The following is a 17,248-nucleotide window of genomic DNA, read 5'->3' as shown; positions in this document are numbered from 1 at the left end:
GCAGGGATGGAGGTTCAGCCCTGCTCGGTGCCTCGTGTAGAGCCCTTAGGGGACAGATCTGATTTCCCAAGGAATCTCTAACATCTTCCTTCAACTGCGCTTCCTCTCCTCATTTACCCCCACTGGAAACAAGAGCCAGCATAACCAAGGTTTTTATCCTCAAATTTTACTGTAATTAAAATACAGAGATGCAGAATATTCCCAGAAACACACTGCAAAACAAACCAAGCAAACAAATTCAGTAGGAAACCAATTACAGACAATGAAATGATAAAGAACAAAAGTGTCCTCCGGAGCCCAGCACCGTACACGGGACTGCGTGGCTACGGTGACGGTTTTGGGTTGCCAAAGGGCTCCTTGGCTCTTAGAGAAGCAGAGTCGGGCCTCGGCATCTGTCCCAGCAGCTCCGCGCCTCTCTCTCTAGCCATCTCCATGTTCCCACTCACACTGTTGTTTTTACAAGGATGACTTTGCAATGGAGACACAGAAATGACCCACCCACAGGGACAAGAGCCAACGAGGGAACCCAGAGGAAAAGAAGTGGCTTAAGATTTTCCACACACAAAACACAAGGGGAGGGAGAGGGATGGAAGACATGCACTTCTCTCCCAGCCAGGGAAGCTGCGGGGGCAGAGTCGCCCTCTCTGCCCTCCCAGCCAATATGAGTGTGGATGTTTAACGAAGGGCTCGGTGGGAGCTTTGGAGAGCTCTAGCCAAGGGCAAGACAGAAAGCTAAGGGGGGGATAAAAAATGAAGGTGAAGAGTAATCAGATGAGCAAAGAGAAAAGGAGGAGAGGATGTGCCCGTGGGCTCTCCTCTCAGCCGGGGCACGTTCCTTGGGCATGGGGAACGTCCAGCCGCAGCGGGGCACGGGGCTGCGTGTAGGGCCACGTCCCACCTCCACCATGGGGGAGACCCAGCCCCACCACGGGGAGACCATAACAAAAGCCTGGGGGAGATCTGGGAAGGGGGTGGTGGTAAGGAGGGAGCTGATCTGGCGCTTGGACCATCCGTTGGGCACACTGATCTATCTAAATGGAAACCCCTAGCCATCATCACTACTATGGGAGCTGGGCACCAGCCAGGCGTGGACCACCGCCACACACCAAAACCCACATTCGCTCACTTCCATTTCTGTGCTCCTCCCTAGGACAAACTCGATCGTGTTCATCCTCTGATGCAGAGCCTGTCCTAAGAAACAAATTCCCTCCACGCTTCCCCTTTTCTTGCTCCCCCACTCCTCGCCTCCTCCTGTCACCAGTCCCTCCTCATCTTCTCACTGTCACCTGAAAACTGGTTATCTTCCTTGTACTAACACCCTCCACTCCTTCCCTCCACCTCAGTGCTGCCCCCCCCTATTTTGCGCCAACCCCCCCATCTAGTAGCAGTGGGATTTATGCACAACGTAGTTTTTGCCCTTCTTGCCACAAAGGGGCGGTGGGAGAAGGGCTGCACCAGTGGCTCAGGTGGACTTTTGGGATGGCTGGAGTCTCTATAGTGGGGGAGGAGGAAAGATGGGGCATCCATCAGGAGCCAACAGCTTCCGTACCCGATCCAGACCCTACCATCCTGCAACCAAAGCTCTCAGGAGGCGTCTTTGCTCTTAGACCGGCAACACTGACCCTGTTTTCCTTCTGCTCTGGCACTGAGAGTGCGCAGAAAAGCAGCCGGGGACTGGGTCACCTGGATGAACCGAGCAGGCCTACCACGCTAAAGAGACATCCTTTCCAGAGGCCTTTGAGTCCTGCATAGTTACGTATTCCTGAATGCCTGTTAAGCGGTGTGAAGCCCTGGTTTTGGAGTAGATTTAATCTTCTACCCTTGCCTGCTAATTTGATCTCTTTTGCTAGTTACGGTCCATGGGTTCTCCGTTAGCTGGGCTGTAAGAACAGCGATTTAGGCTGTGAGTTCCCCTCACAACTCTTCTCTCCTTCTCCAGGCCAACTGCAAGGCAGTTCCAGGTGAATGGAGAGCTTTACTCCATTTACTGCAAGGATGCGCAAAAGAGCAGAAATAAAAAGTCGGGAAACCCTCAGGACCCCTATGGCCTTCCTTAATGCACCTTTATCCCATTTTCCACGCCTGCTCTGCACACACAGTGCCTGCAGACAACAGCTTGGGAAGGATGTATCGCCTCCCCCAGCAAGAGCCTGTGTGGGACACTGGTTAGCCAAAAGCACGATAAGCTTCCCATCACCTGCCCAGGGGTGGCCGGTGAAGTAAAGCCCCTTAGACATTGTCTTCTCCTGTCCAAGGCCTGGGAGAGGCAGTTAGGAAGAAGACCATCTTCTGTCCCAGTTGGTAAGAAACTACCTTTCTAAGAGGGTTGGTGGAAGCACAGCTAGTTATGCACAAGCAGCTTTTAACTTTGGGGTTAGAGCTGGCTTCAGGAGCAGTCTGTGATCTGGAATAAGAAATGAGATGCGCTCAGGGAGAGCAGCGAGCAGAGATCCACGCAGTGCAAACTGTCCTCCTGCTTTGCAGGGCGTTTGAGGCAAAGGAAGAACAGACAAGACTACTTCTGGCCTTGCCAACTGCCACGAGCACCCCAGCAAAGCACAGGCACACATCAAGGCCTGATCTGTCTGTGAAGCCGCTGCCTTCAGAGACAAAACCGACACGTCTGGGTCAGCCTGGCCTTCACCAGAACAAAAGAGACAAGGCGAGGAAATGCACACACATACGAAATGCTGTTTCCTCTTCAGAAACAATGATGTAGGTTAAACCACTCTCATGCTATCAAGAGTAACACACTGTGGAGATCAGCAACTTCTTGCCACTGCAAACAGCAGGGACTGCCCAGCGAAGGGTATGGAGAGAGACTAGTACAGGGACACAGCAACTTACGTCAGCCCAAAATGTGGATTTAATAAAGGTCTGAATGAAAACTGCTTCACAAGCTCAAGAACATTCAGCCAAAATGGTGGCGGGGGAGTTGTACTTAAATATTCCCTGATGTCCGAGTCCTAAGCACAAGAGAATAGCCAGGAAGCGCAACAACCTCCAACGGGAAATGAAGATCAAGGAAGTTGGCTTCAATGTCCGAAAGATAGGGCAGAAAGTAAACAAACCGCATAGATGGGAGAAAGGGGATTTTTCACATTCCTTTGGTTTCAATAAACTACGCTCTTGGGCAACAGAGGGGAAAACATCCTCTAAAACATGATTTTTACTTTGAACAGGACCCTATATAAAAACTATATGCTGGAAGTGCCAACGATGACTATGTAAACTCCTCTGCGGCAGTGGCACAGTTTTGTTTACCTGGCTGAAGACATGCCTGTGGACCGATACGTACACACACGCTTACACAGACGCATATTTATAAAATACAGCACAAGCACTGCTTCACTTGCCTATGCATCCAACACCTAACAACCTAGGCTAATCACCTGCCAAAGTCAGGAGCAGCAGAGTTAATGGTGAAGCCTGTGGCTTTCCTCATCCCAAGAATTACAGGGGACCTTGGAGTGAGTCAGTGAGTGTGCGTGTGCACGTGTGTGTGTGCGCGATGCCACATGGCCCCTTGTGCATCATGGGCCAGGCTGAGGATGGCTGTGACTCCCAGGTGGGTGCAGGTGTCTGGGTTTCTGCGGCACTACAAGTGTGGGTGGGCTATTTAGTGCAACACGGTCATTTGGAGGAGCTGGGCTGGAGCCCCAGGAGTGGTGTGCGGAGCAGGAGTTGCTGGTGCCCCGTGCAGGCTGGCTGCTGCTGGAGCATGCTCAGCTCCTCGGGGAAGCATTCTCCAATGTGGTGCAGCCCACTCACACCCAGGCCACCGCTCCTGGGGTGCTGAGTCACGGGGAGAGTGACGCTCTCAGCTTCCCCTCCCTCCCTGCAGCAGAACTTGGGTGGCATTTGGGAACACGCTTGCTCATTGTTACTAGTGACATCTGTGGAGCGAGAGTACGGTCTAGAGTCAAAATGCCCCTCTTGCAGACGGGGATACTGCAAGGACTTCAAGGGTCAAACCCAAAGGCTCGGTTTGTCTCTCTGTGGAGCATCGCTACCTGTGCTGTGCTGCAATATCAGAGAGGCCTGGCAGATGCCACTGTCAGCTCCTTCCCCAAATGGGAACATACAGCGGCTTTCATCATCCTGCCTCTCACCAGGAAAATCTGTGCAGAAGTTGATGGCCCAGGACATATCATACTCTTGTGTGGCACCATCCCTGGAGCTGCTCTGCTGAGCTTGAGGGTTCCTTCTCTGAAGGGTGCAATTCAGCCAAGGAGTAAGTGACTGGGAGCAGCTTGTGGGATGGGCCTTGCAAAGAAAAGGTAAAAGGTGCAGGGCAGGAGGGAGGCTTCCCCCTCTTCACAGTATCTCTCCTTTGTGTCAATGGGACTTTCTTCTACGGTTCTCTGCCGGGCAGACCCCCCAAACACACCGCCCAGAGCCAAGGGAAGGGGTGTTTCAGAGGCTGTCTTCCCAGCCGAAGTTGAATTTGACTACACAACCCACACTTCAAGCCAGGCACAGTTCCTCCCCCTCCCCTGTTACTCCCCCCACCTTCAAGCAGATGGAGCCTGACACCCTCTCCCACCCCTCTGTGCTTACAAGAGCAAGAAGGGAGGAAGGAAACTGCAAGACAGACAACGGCGCCTTTAAAGCCCTCGGAGTAAAGATGGTTCCCGGTAGGTGATGGGAGTGAAAGGCATTGACAGCGGCTCTGAGCCAGGCAGGCGGTGCTGAGCAGGCTGCAGCCGGAGTCTGCTCGGGTGCTTGACCCTCCCTGAAGCGGCTGGTTCCAACTCAAAGAGGTGCTGTGTAGGGGGAGAGTATGGGCAGGTTGATCTTTTGGAAGGGAGCTGTGACAGGGATTAGTCAGCCTTGTCCTTCTTCTTTGCGGTGAAAGGGACTTTGCTGGCGACCGCGCTGCCCATGGCTCCGACGCTGCCGGTCACTGCCGAGACGCTGCCCTTCACCAGTCCGACGCCAGCAGCGGGGACGCTGGTCACAGCTGTTTTGGTGAGCTCCAGGCTCTTGCTGCCCACCCAGGCGACTCCTCCCAGCGTGGCCCCCACGGCTCCCCGGGTGATGCTGAACAGGCCGCCCGTCACTCTCCAGATCACCCCTGCCTGCTGCTGTGGATGCTCCTTGCTGGCATCTGCGGGCAGAAAGAGAAAGGGAAGGTTAGAAGCGTCTGTGCCAAAGACCTTCTCCCTGGGCACCTCTTCCAGCCCAGGCAGGTTGTCCACCATGGCGCACGCTCCCGTATGCGCAGTGCCTCGCAGCCCCAGACCTCTCGGTGCCTGAAGGAGGAACCACGGCGATCCCAGGCCTACAGCACAACAGGAGAGAACTTTGGGAAGGAAGGGGGTGGGAGCAGAATTGCCCATGTGACAGAGAAGGGAAGAAGGTGGCTCAGTTACAGCCCCAAACTCGCAAGCCTCGGTGCTGCAAAGCAAAGCAAATCCCACTAACAAAAGATGTAATTCCCCTCCCCTGCGTGTTGGCTCACGCCAGTAAATCACGAAGACTAATGCTGGCATAGGAGGCATGAACTGCAGATAGCAACAGCTGACATTTGTGTGGCCTGCAGGTCCTCAGCATCTGTTTGGAGGCAGGTCTGCGCTAATGTCAGATGCGGGACTGAGGCACAGCACAGACCTATCCATGAGAACTGTAATTGAGCTAGCACAGATAGCAAACTGCAGTAAAGATATAGTGACACAAATGTCACCTCAGGTTGTACAAGCCCTCCGGAGATCTCAGCTATGTATTTAATAGTGTTAAGACAGTGCTTAAGTTGCTACACTATGTCACTGCTGGTTTACCTGTGCCAACTGGATCAAGGCCAGCATGACAAACCCACCCAAGCTGCCATCGCACCTGCCCACAACACTGCAGACGTAACGTTCACAGCTCACCACTTCTTGGGAAAGGGTTGACTCTGAACTGCTGCTCATGGGATTCAAACCTGACAGCAATCCTGCTGGCCTCCACACAATCCTCTCCCTTTGCATCAGCTAACAATGTTACGTTAGCAAAGGAGGAGCTGCTCTTTTTGTGGGGGTGAGATATTTTGGATACTCTGACTTTTGATTCACTGCCAGTTCCGTACACGAGATGAGTTACTAATAATTGCAAAAATACAATAAAGCAATCCTGGCAGGAAAAAAAGCAAGCGCCAGCTGGGAATACAGGATCCCAGGAGCAGCAGCAGCCCTTCTAACCCATTACCTACTCAGAAGACAGGTTGCTCAGCGCTGATGCAGCAGGAGGGCTTTAGCCCCCTGCTAAATGCACACCCCATTTCCTGAAAAGTGCAGAAATGACAGGGATGGAAATGGCTTTCTGAAAGCCTGCTTAAAAACACGGTGCAGTCCTGCCTCTGCAGATTGCCCAGGACAGGGGCCGTGTCAGCACCAGCCACTGCCTCAGAGCAGAGCGCTGCAGAGGCTCCACCAGCGCCCCAAGGAAGGAGCCAGTCTGCACCCCACAGCCCTGCCTGCACCCGTCTGCCCGGCACGGGCGCAGGGACAAGCCTGGCATCCGTCCCTGGGGCCGAAGAGGGAGACAGCCCGGCTGCGGCATCCCACTTCAGCCACCCGCGCAGACTGGGCTGCACAAATGGACTACCCTAAGCAGGTGGACAAGCTTAACGCAGCTAATGGCAGGTAGCCAAGAGCTGCTGGCTGAATGCACTTTCTTCTGAGAGCCCAGCCCTTCCACTGCGCTCTCTGACACACTCAGTTCCCCCCACTCCCTTTCTCTAAAGCTCCCCACTCCCCGAGAAGAAAGGCCCCTTGTTTATCCAGCCCAGTAGCAGCTTCTTTCCTTGATTGTTAATAATATTCCAGGCAGCAGAAAACTCTACCTGGAACCCCCCCTTTGATGCCTCCACCGACTTTCATTTCCACACAGATTAGAGCCAACGCTGATGTAGGCAGTGGATTTCCTTCGCCAGCAAGCAAAGACCTTGGGAGTGCCGGGAGGCTGGCCCAGCCGCTCATCGAGTTGCAGGGACTTCGCAGGCTGCACACCCCGGTTGATGGAGATGTCAGACCTAGTCAGTCTAAGCAAACATCTTCCTCTTACTGTTACTAACTTGTCTCACGCCGTGTCTTCGCCACATCTGCTGTTCAGTGTGCTTCTGCCAAGCTATCCTGTGAATCCTTTGGAGCAGAGACTATCTTCCCGTTGTCCGCATGTCACGCAGCACAGTAGGGTCTCTAAGTACTGCTGGAAAACAAGCTTTTTTCTTTTCTTTTTTTTTTTTAAACAAACCAACCAGAAGTCTGACAGAAAACACTCAGCAGCAGCAGGGCACGGATTTTATCCTTGGAAGCACCAGCTGCCCCAGGGTGCTGGATGCACACGGCTGAAGGGACAACCTGACCTTGCCAAACAGATCAGAGCTGCTGCCTACGCTACAAGCACTGGGGCAGACGGGAGGCCAGCTATTCACACTGGAGACTCTCAGACTGCACCGTGTTATCTGTGGGAAAGGGGGATTTTCCAGGCCTCTTCAGAAACAAATTAAGCTATCTTCAGAATTCAAATTGCTAACTTTCAGGCGCTTAACACAGAAGTTTAAGTAAGGTGATTTGATTCCTCTGACTCTATTTCTAGCCAGGGAAGAGAAAGGGGCTCCTTCAAAGGAGGCTGCGTACAGCAGCCTAACCTAGATGAGGCATGAGCCTGAATTAGGTGGTGTGATGATCTTTTCCTAGGTTCTTTTGTCCTGGATGCTTCTAAAATTCCACAGATTTTGGAGTCTTCTCAGAGTCGTACATTTTCCCTTGAGCTTCTCCCAGGCTATAGAGAGCTCTCCCTTGGGCAGGTCTCAGGACAGTGCCTGTGAGGAGTCTGGTGTTCACCAACTCTGATGACTTGGAATAAGCCTTAGGTTACACATCTGTCTGATAATCTGGGCAGCAAAATGGAGTTTGAGAGGGGTCAGTACAGAGTTTCTGGTGTAGCCTAAGCAGCTACAGTTCTACTCAGTGTACAGCATACTGCTTGCCTATTCCTCAACAATTTCTCTAGGTGTTTTTTTTTCTCCTCTCCCTCAATGCTACTGAGAGTCCTTGGCTCCATTTCCAGTTCAGTTGCCAGCCCCCCACTGCTGCACACAGCTTACCCAGTACAGCCATTTTTGTGTTCTGTCTTCAGACCAAGGGCAGGAAGAACAGAGGGATCCAGAAATCCAAGCAACTGTAAAGCAGGAATCTACTCAGTGAAAATCAGACTGGTCCTCCAAATGAACACAGTCCTCCAAGGATGGGAGGTCTTGTGTTCCCACTCCCCTGTCAGGGGAAGCAGGATCTTTTGCATCCCAGAGGACTGCAATGTATTACGCACCTCCTGGTGTGCTCAGCTGCAGAACCAAGAGCTATATCAAAGCAGCAATAATCTTCCTGGCTCTCCCCAGGTAAATGTGCATCTGAGGCTACCTGGAACCCCTCTGTAGGACGATTTAGGCCTCTGGAGCTGCCCAGCTATCTGAACAACACTACTGTGAAAATCTCTTAGATGATATATGAATGCCTGCAGGTGGGTAGTCCAGCGACCAGAGAAAAGGAGGCAAGTGCAGATGAAATTGAGGGGGGATGCTACTCTGCCAGCAAAGAGCTAAAACATATTGGAGGAAGTGTCAGGAAATACTAATGAAGAAAGACAAGGACAAAAGTTCTTTCTGATTAAGCTAGGCAGAGACAACAAAACTGCAGCATGCTGGAGCACCAGTGCTCGCATGCTGCCTGCAGCTGGTCTGCAGCCACTCTCATGGTCCTTAAAACTCCACGGGTGGCAGGGAGCAGGGATGGAGGACCTGGCCCTAGGAGGGTGGGAGGCTGTTCCAGAAGCATTCCAACAGCTCCAACACAAACCAGAAACTGTACCCCCAAGACAAACTCAGGTTTGAATAGATCTGAAAAGAGGAAGAGAAATCCCTTGTGACCCTGACCACAAGGGACCACATCCTAACCTGGCAGCAAGCTGAAATAGGTTGTATTTGTTCTATACTCCAAATGATGTGTCGAAGGCTTTCTAGCCATCCCCAGTTAGTTTGTCTTCAGGACTGCAATAAACCCCACAGTAAGCTGTCATGTAAGATAAGCATCAGATTTACAGTGCAAATTAGTCTCTCAGACAATGGAGTGAGCTAAGCATTTTGTTGGCACAGAGGAGCCCAGATTAAGGGCGAGACAGACAGCAGAGATGAAATACACAAAATAATCAGAGAGACAGACCCACAGCCCGATTAGGGGAACAATCCTGTTCCCTGGAGCCGGCCGCAGCCCATGCTGCTCATGAAAGCTCTTCGCCATCTGCCAAGCCCTTTTTCCTTTCCATCAGTGACCTGGCCTTTTCAAGGGTCCCTTCAGCTTCACTTCATCCCCTGTCAGCTTAGAACAGAAGAAGAAGGAGAAAAAGAGATGAATAAAACACAGTCCTGTGTGAACGCTGGCTCTCTGGGCTGGGGTCAGCACCCCACACAGGGTCCTCCTCCTTGGCCACAGCTCTCTGCAGTCCCCACCGGCTTCTCTCCAGAGCAGGGGTCCTGCCTGCTGGCGCTCCAGACAAACCCGGGTCTTCTCATCTGATCCCGACAGCATCTATGACTCAGGGCAGAAGCGAGATCGATTTGTCGGTAATAACAGATACAACTTGCAAAGCCGCCACGGTGAACTCCTCAGGGCTTTGCGTTGCATTTATTTGGTGAGACAAAACGATAGCCTGCGCTGGTGCCCAGTACAAACGGCACGGGCGGCACTCTCCCCCTCGGCCCCTGCCGGCAGGTGATATGACAGGCAGGGAGAACTCTACTTTAAAAAGGACTTGTACAAGTTGCTCTTTCCTACTAACTTACCAAAACAGCCCCAAGCCAGGAAAGCGGTGTCAGGGAGCAGCACTGGTTTTACATCTTTAGGACCCTTCCATCCCTGCTGGGCCCCAGGCGAAGGAGCTGGGCTGGCTCAGAGACCAAAATGTAAACAGTCAATGACATCAGTCTGTCCCTCAGCAGACGTGAGAGGAAGGGATGAGGTCACTAGTTCAAGCCTAAATTATGCCTCTGGCAGCTATTAAGTGACCACTGGTGGATTTAGGCAGGTTCCCCACATAGAAAAATGTTTGGTCTGGAGGAACAAGCAAGGGATGAAGGGTGAGCTACTCACACAGTCTAGTCCCAGCTTTGCCCAGCTGATTTTTAAGCAACACTGAGCAAATCGCTCTGACCTTTATTGCCCCTGCGCCACTGTGATTGAGGGTGTGTGATTTTCTAAAAGCCTTGGTGGTTGAGTCACAAAAAAGCATGTATAGGAGTGAAGCTTCCAGTCCTGATCTTTCTTGGAGAAAACCCTGCAAGTTTGATTCAAGTGCACTCTTAAGGCTCTGAGAACCCCAAATGGGTTATTGTTATTTTTAACCTTGTGATTTTTTTGAGCCTACCTCAATTTGAAAGGCACGGGGCTGACACTGCTGCTTCTCTTTCCCTTCTGTAAAGTGAAGTTTAAGTTAATGATCCCTATTTCCTTGTATTGCTGTGCTGACATGAAGGTTAATTAGGTACAGTTGGTGTGGTGCTCTAAACGAGGAAATTGTGTTTGTATTATCATGACTGGCGCTGACAGATTCCCATTGACATTCTCGGTAGAGACGCCAATGACAACTTCCAATTTATCTCTGGAAAGGTTTCCAGACAAGTCACAAAGGCAAGAGAAAAGCTTGCCCCCTCCCCACGCACACCAGCCTGCTCCTGCGGAGCTACACGAGTTTATCGTGTAGCTGAGACTTTCCATTTGGGCGATACACTCCTCTCACTCAGCACGATCAGCTGAAGCAGGCAGAGACCCCTCTGACCGCTGGGCACAAATGAAAACTCGCTGTACACCACCTAGCAGGACCCTTCTCCAGGGAATGGCCAACACCGTCTTCTTCTTCCATGCCTCCTGCCTGCAGCTGGAGAAGGCTTAGCTGATCCTTGCAGGGCACAGCTGTAGTGAGCACTTATGTCTGAGATGAAGGAACTGCTATTCATGTCCTTTCTGTCATTTTAGGATCAAATATCTAGATCATCCAGGGTCACAGGCAAAGCGTTAAAAGGAGCACTACGAAGTGTTTATTCTTTAAACATTCGTGCTTCACTCCTACCATCAGTCCCATGCTGCAGTTGGTTGGAAATGGCTTCACAGGCTCAGCAGCCGTGCTCTCCCCAGCCCCGCTCTGCCTAGGTGCTGAATGCTACAAACCAAGACGGTTGCCACCAGCAAAAAGCCTAGAAATGCCACATTGAGTTTAGCCCTTGAATTTTAAACTTGAACTCTGCAATCAGCAAGACATACTTGCCTCTCTCTGCAACAGGATTGTTCGGGAAGCTGCTGCACACAGCAAAGCAGGGGCAGCTGTCTCCACAGCCCAGCTCACCCCAGGGCTCTTCACTGGCACAATGAGCTTTAATTGTTCCTTGCACATGCCCCAGGAGCAGTATTAACTGCTGAAGCATCTACCTTGAAGCACTGAGAGACAGGGTTCAGGAGGGTAAACGAACAGTAATATGGAACGGCTTGTTTTCCTTGGCTGAGCCTTCGGGGAGAAGCAGCAGAAGCTCTGACTCTGGAAGCAAGAGGCTCAGAGTTGGTTGGGAGTTTTCTGACTCTTTTTGTTGGGAAGCATCATGTCACAAAAACAGAAGTTCGTTGTAAAGACACGGTGGTATTGTTGAAACTTCCATTGAAAAGAGAATGCAGGGAGATCAGCCTCAGAGCAGCTAATAACCCTGTGGTTAAAGAATTTCACCAGCCTGGAGTCAGCCCAAGGACACTCCCCAGCCCCACACACGCTCGCTAAATTGCCCAAGCAGCAGCTGAATGCTATTTTCACTCTTTTTCTTGAATTGTTTCACTTTGCAAGAAGAGATATTAATTGGAGGAGGAGTATAAACTTGTCCCCTCACCTCCCAAGTGCTTTCAATACCAGAGTGAAGATCTGCCCTGAGATGGGTTTCTTATTCTTGAAAAAAATTAGCAGTTCCTTTGCTTTGCCCTCCTGCAGAAGACGTCTGTTTTCTTGATCCAGAAGTATCTTTTTTATATCGCTGTAACAGCCTGTAAGGAACAGCCAGAGTCCCCTTTGACCAGGATACCCTGGGACCCTTTTGAGCCATAATTCCTTATTTCCCCTCTAGGTTTGCAAGACTTCAGCTACTCTGGTCTCTAATGATGCTGAAGACCAGGATGGCCCACAGCCCAGAGGTACTGCTCCTTCTGCTCTAGAAAAATGCAAGTGAGTTGCAGAACAGACAGCATCGTCTACTAGAAAGGACGTGGATCAGGTAGGAGCCTGGAGACCCAGCTCTGTTCTCAGCGTTATTGCTGACCTGATGGGTAACAGCTACATCTTCTCTGCTTCCTCTCCACCTCCCTGGCCTGTTTCAGCCATGGCTGGTATGACTGCCCAGGCAGCATGCTGGAGATCCTGCATGGCCTGCAGTAGAGCCGGCTGGCAGGCAGGAGTTAGTCCCAGCTCTGCCAAGCCCAGCAAGCTGGGCAAGGCAGGAGTCCACCCTTTGCAAAGGGGAAACTAATGAGCGCTGGTTGGCCTCATGGTGCTTCTTAGAGACAATCTCCCAGCTCCCACTGGCCTACTTAACGTCTCATCTCAGAAGGAAAGAAGTGCACACTGGAACAAAGTCCTTGAAAGTTTGCCATCCTCTGATATAGATCATAAGCGCTTAAGGATGAGGACTAGCTCTTTTTATACGCTTGTACAACAGCTGGTTTAAGGAGACCCTTGTCTCATTTGAAGCAGATGTCATCTCCCACCACAGTGTATAGGTTGTAAGAATGATGAGCCCACAGGAGAGTCCCAGAGCAAAGCTACAAGTGGTGTTGTCCATTCAGGAAGAAAGAAATCTGGATATACCACTTCTATCTCCATTGCGACATCTCTTTTTCTCAACGTGGAACGTATGCAGAAGGTCAGGCTTTTGCTACTGGCCAGACAGGTAACTAAAAAACCTATAGGATGTCTCAAGGCCACTGACAGAGTGGAGAAATGATCCCAAAAGGCATGAGGTTTCAGCTTGCCCCAGAGAACTGTGCACAGTGGCTGCTTCCTCCCTACCCTCGCCAACCTCTGGGTCCTCCGCAAGAAACTGCAATGGTGCTTTATGGCAAGTACAAACAGCAAGGGACAGCTATCAGCTGGGCTATACTTTCCCTCTCACTTGTGTTAAAAGCATCAGAAGTGGCCATCAGACTGAGTTTGTTTGAACTTTATGTCCCTGTCTGCTTTCAATTTCCACTCTCTGCTCCACCTACAAGCTCTTGAATCAGTCAAGAGGCTTGCTTAAAAGTCTGGCAAGAAAGAGCATATAAAAACTGCACCAATGGCTCCTTTTCCTGTTGGAGCCTCATCCCTGTGTTACTGAGATTTTGGATCACAAGGACAGGAATCACCTCTTGCTGCTGTGAGGCTCTTGATCTCACTTGGGGATCTGTGGGTGGAACAGGAATAATCCAGTAGACTCAACGATTTTCAGTGGCCTCAAGCTTTAATGGTCTGAGGAGGAGAGCTTTCTGACATAAAATTTTATTCCTTACAAACAACCCTTCCTAGCATTTTTGCCCAGGCTGAAGAGACCATCTTTTTAAGCCTGCTCTTTGACCCGTGCTAGCTCAGCTCTTGTCAGGGCACATCACCCCCTCTGTCAATTCTGTAACAGTGGTTGCACATTCTTCACTGAGCTGCTTTCAGCTGCTTGTGATAGTACGTGGCACAAAAAGACCCCAAATGAATCAGAGGCTCTTGTTAAACAGCCTTGTTAATTCAGCTCTGATAAAGACACAGGAGAAAAAAAGTATCAATATTTGTAAAATGAAAAAGGACAAAATCCATAGAGAAATAAAGGTCATTTTCACAGTTCTATGAGGCCCTTACAAACAATGGAGAGTAAATAACATAATCCAAGCTTATGTAAGAAATGACTTTTCTTCCATGCTCTAGTGCTACCCAGTGGATTTTAAACAAAGGCAGACTCAGCTAAGCCTCCTCTGTCCAGTGAGGCTAGAAGTCCTTCCCATGACAATATTGCTAACTCAATTTATCAAAAAGTGCCTGAAGTTTGGTCCCAGCAGCAGTTAGGGAGGGGGGGGCATGGGAGTGAAAGACAGTCACATCTAACCAGCCCGAAGGTGCTCTGAGCTGCCAAGATCAGAGATCAGAAAGTCTGCTCTGCTTGTTCATCAACTGCCACGAGTATTTTGTGTACTCTGCCACCTTATTATTAAAGGCTTAATCTCTCTACCTTATGGAAACACAGGATTGTCACTCAAGCATTTTACAGCTGAGATATCCAAGAATTTGTCCAAAAATACTCCCAGTAAAGTTGGGAACACATCCTGCCTTACTAACAGGGGAGGATCCAGGTTCAGGCATTTCCTCTTCCCACTCCTGGAGCAGCTGAGCAATGGATGCTGATGCTTTCCAGCAGGATGGCTGGCACCAGTGAGAAATCTAGAAATTCCCCATTTATTCTGACTATGTGTGCCCCACCCCTCTCCAAGGCATATGGAGGAACTGATGAAAAAAAATGGATGACAGCTCAAAAAGCAAAGCCACAAATTTTGACTGACCTAAGGTCTCAGTGAAGATTTTTTGAGTCAGAGAAATGACCCATTCATCCCAGATGCTATCCAGGAGTCTTTCTGTCCATTCAAAGGATAACAAGGCAGTTAAGCTAAAAGCTGTCTGCTACAGAAGCAGCTGAACTGGGGATTTACTGGGGAGGCACGAATATGCTTGCCTGCTCACGCTTTAGCATGCCAGCAACGGGCAGGATAGGGCCTTTGTTATTCTTCTGGTGGTAGGTGTTTGATGGCATAGTCTCCAAAACTCGTTCTCCATCTCAGCTGTCAAGGGGAGAGCGCTGCAATCGTGAGTGGGCAGGTATGCTGCCTCTGGGAGCAAAAAGATGAACAGGCAGAGCATCCCTCCCCCCCAGCCAGGCTGAATGGGGAAGGACAGGACCCATCCATGCCTCAGACGATTGGATCTATTCCGGCGCGAAAATCACACCCCAGCTCTACGTCCAAACCTCTCAGGCGTCCCCTCACCTCTGTCACTTCAAAGTGAGCCAGCTGGTCCTACCTGTTGTGTTGCCAGTGAGCCTGCCATCTGGAAATCTCAGCCCTGAATGCATAAATTAGAGGTAGCGCTAACACTGCCCAAGGAGACATCGAACCTCCTCCTCTGTGCTGCACAGACAAAGAGCTGCTGCTTAGGAACGTGAAGCCGCGAGTGTCACAGTTCCCTTTGCTTCCGTCCATATTCATGTTCTTGCTCTTTCCAGAGCAGATTTCAATACAGTACAGCAGGGATCCCATGCACACTCGGCTTCCTGGTGGTTCTGGAAGGGCTTTGCCTGGTGCTGCAGTTATATTGGATTTCTTCTTTGGCGCTGCGGCAGGACTGCCATGAGCCAGGGTCTAGTTTGGCTCTCAGAGACACTGGGATATCTGGGCCTCCCTTTGAGATTAGTGCTTCATATAGTTGGAGGAATATAGTTGGAGGAATATCTGGAATAAGAGAGACTCCCGCCCACCTCCTTGGCACAGCCACCAGCTCAGCCCTACACTTGCAGCCTCTCTTGGGAGGTCTATCTAAGCTTGCTTTCGCCTACTACCAAGCAGCAATAAACAGGCTCTGCTTTATCTGAAAGGAAGGAGCCCCTGTCACCTCTTGGCTTTCTCCTGAGTCAGTCTTGACCCAGGGTATCCCCTGTCACTGCCAGGACAAGACCGCTTGACCATAAAGTACCAGAATCGCAGTGTGTGCAGGCAGAGAGCCTGATTCCCTCCCTGCTCTGTTTCTAGTTCTCCTGAGGAGTTTCTAGCCTGCAATGCATCTCTGTGGCACTGGAAAGGGGGACATCAAACAATCTCCCACCAGTTTCATCAGGACCTTCCTTACCTGAAAGATGTCTCTTTAGCCTGGTGAACCCAGTTCCCAGCAGGGATTTCATACAAGACCAGTATCAGAAATTTGCTAATACTTCTGCTCTCATTCACTTTACCAACTGCTGAAAATCATTCCATGTTCCTGACTGGGACAGTGATGTGCTGGGAAAGGCTGAAAGCCTGGAGAACCCGAGATCCCTCTGGTCTCCGGCATCTACCTGTTTTGAATGAAAGCCAAGCAAAGCCAGACTTTGCTGTCAGAGCCAAGGGCTCACTGGAAAAAAATTCAGCAGCCTTTCAGGTCTCCACATTAAGACAACATTTACTGTCTTGATTCTGTAATGTAGCCCAGCCTGGCAATGCTGTTATGCTTTTGCTATTGGGAAATGAAGGGCAGCATTACCCACCTCCACAGATTCCCCTTAAATTTTCTTCTGCGGTTCTGTACACATGGGAAGCAACAGGGCAGAACAATTGATTCCTTTAAAAATGCGAGAGTATCCAAGGATGCTTTCAAGTACCACGGTACAGAGGTGCAGCATCTGTGTGTCAGGTACCTTCCCAGCTTTCACATCAGGGTGCCCAGCTCAGCTTGTGGTCCACATGCATGCAGATGCTACCCTCATTCTTGACAGGATAAAACCTTCAGAAACTCCAGATCCCAACATGCCACACTCTAGCTTGGCTAGTGCAATCATTACAGAAACTCATTTGCGCCTTTATTTTCCTCCCTTTGTTTCCAATCAGATGCATACAGGGAATGACTGGAGTGACATGAATCTAATCAGAGGCTGATGCCACATCAGAAATTCCATCAAGCTATCTTCCAGTCCCAACAAGCTCTCCACTGAAAGAAAACATCTTGTCACGGCCTGGAGAACTCCTGTGTACATTGTGTCCCCAGCAGGGATTCTTAATGGGCTCAGTAGCCAGAAACTGGATTTTATTTTAGAAAGTACAAATAAAAATCCTTTCTATTTAAATACCCTCCTAGCTTTTAATGGTGCTTTTCTGGACTTTTTTCCTAGCAACAAACCAACTCTGTATTACGGAATTCCAGGCAGAGAAATCTTAATTCTCCAACAGCACTACAGCAGAGCCCAAATGGCCTAGGAGACCCTGCACATACATTTCATGCCTGCTGTGCACAAGTTTACATCTGCTCAAGTGAAAGCTGCAGCAGCAGGACATTTGCAGTCCTGTTCACCATTCAGCCAGAACAACCTAAGGGGGCCACTTCAACCCTCAGACGCCTTCAACTTGGAAAATCCAGCTAACACCACCAACCCTAGCCTAGGCTGCGGAACTTACCGCTCTCAAATGCTGAGTCCTGTTGCTGA

At 50.4% G+C, this 17,248-nt stretch overlaps 1 protein-coding gene across 4 annotated transcripts in view; it reads right to left on the bottom strand.

The window, feature by feature from the left end:
- Window positions 1-150: 150 nt before the first annotated feature.
- The window catches only part of LOC138685519 (transmembrane protein 263-like), a 246,408-nt gene continuing 229,310 nt past the window's right edge, over window positions 151-17,248 (bottom strand). For all 4 annotated transcript variants that reach the window (XM_069784461.1, XM_069784463.1, XM_069784464.1 and 1 more), the window contains one exon: window positions 151-5,110. In XM_069784461.1, the coding sequence (XP_069640562.1) occupies window positions 4,824-5,110 (287 nt within the window). In that variant the 3' untranslated portion in view covers window positions 151-4,823. The remainder of the gene's footprint in view (window positions 5,111-17,248) is intronic.

This window comes from Haliaeetus albicilla, chromosome 5 (genome assembly GCF_947461875.1).
Source record: "Haliaeetus albicilla chromosome 5, bHalAlb1.1, whole genome shotgun sequence".
Taxonomy (NCBI): domain Eukaryota; kingdom Metazoa; phylum Chordata; class Aves; order Accipitriformes; family Accipitridae; genus Haliaeetus; species Haliaeetus albicilla.
Note: the sequence above shows the minus strand (reverse complement) of the source record. Positions and strands in the feature narration are given on the sequence as shown.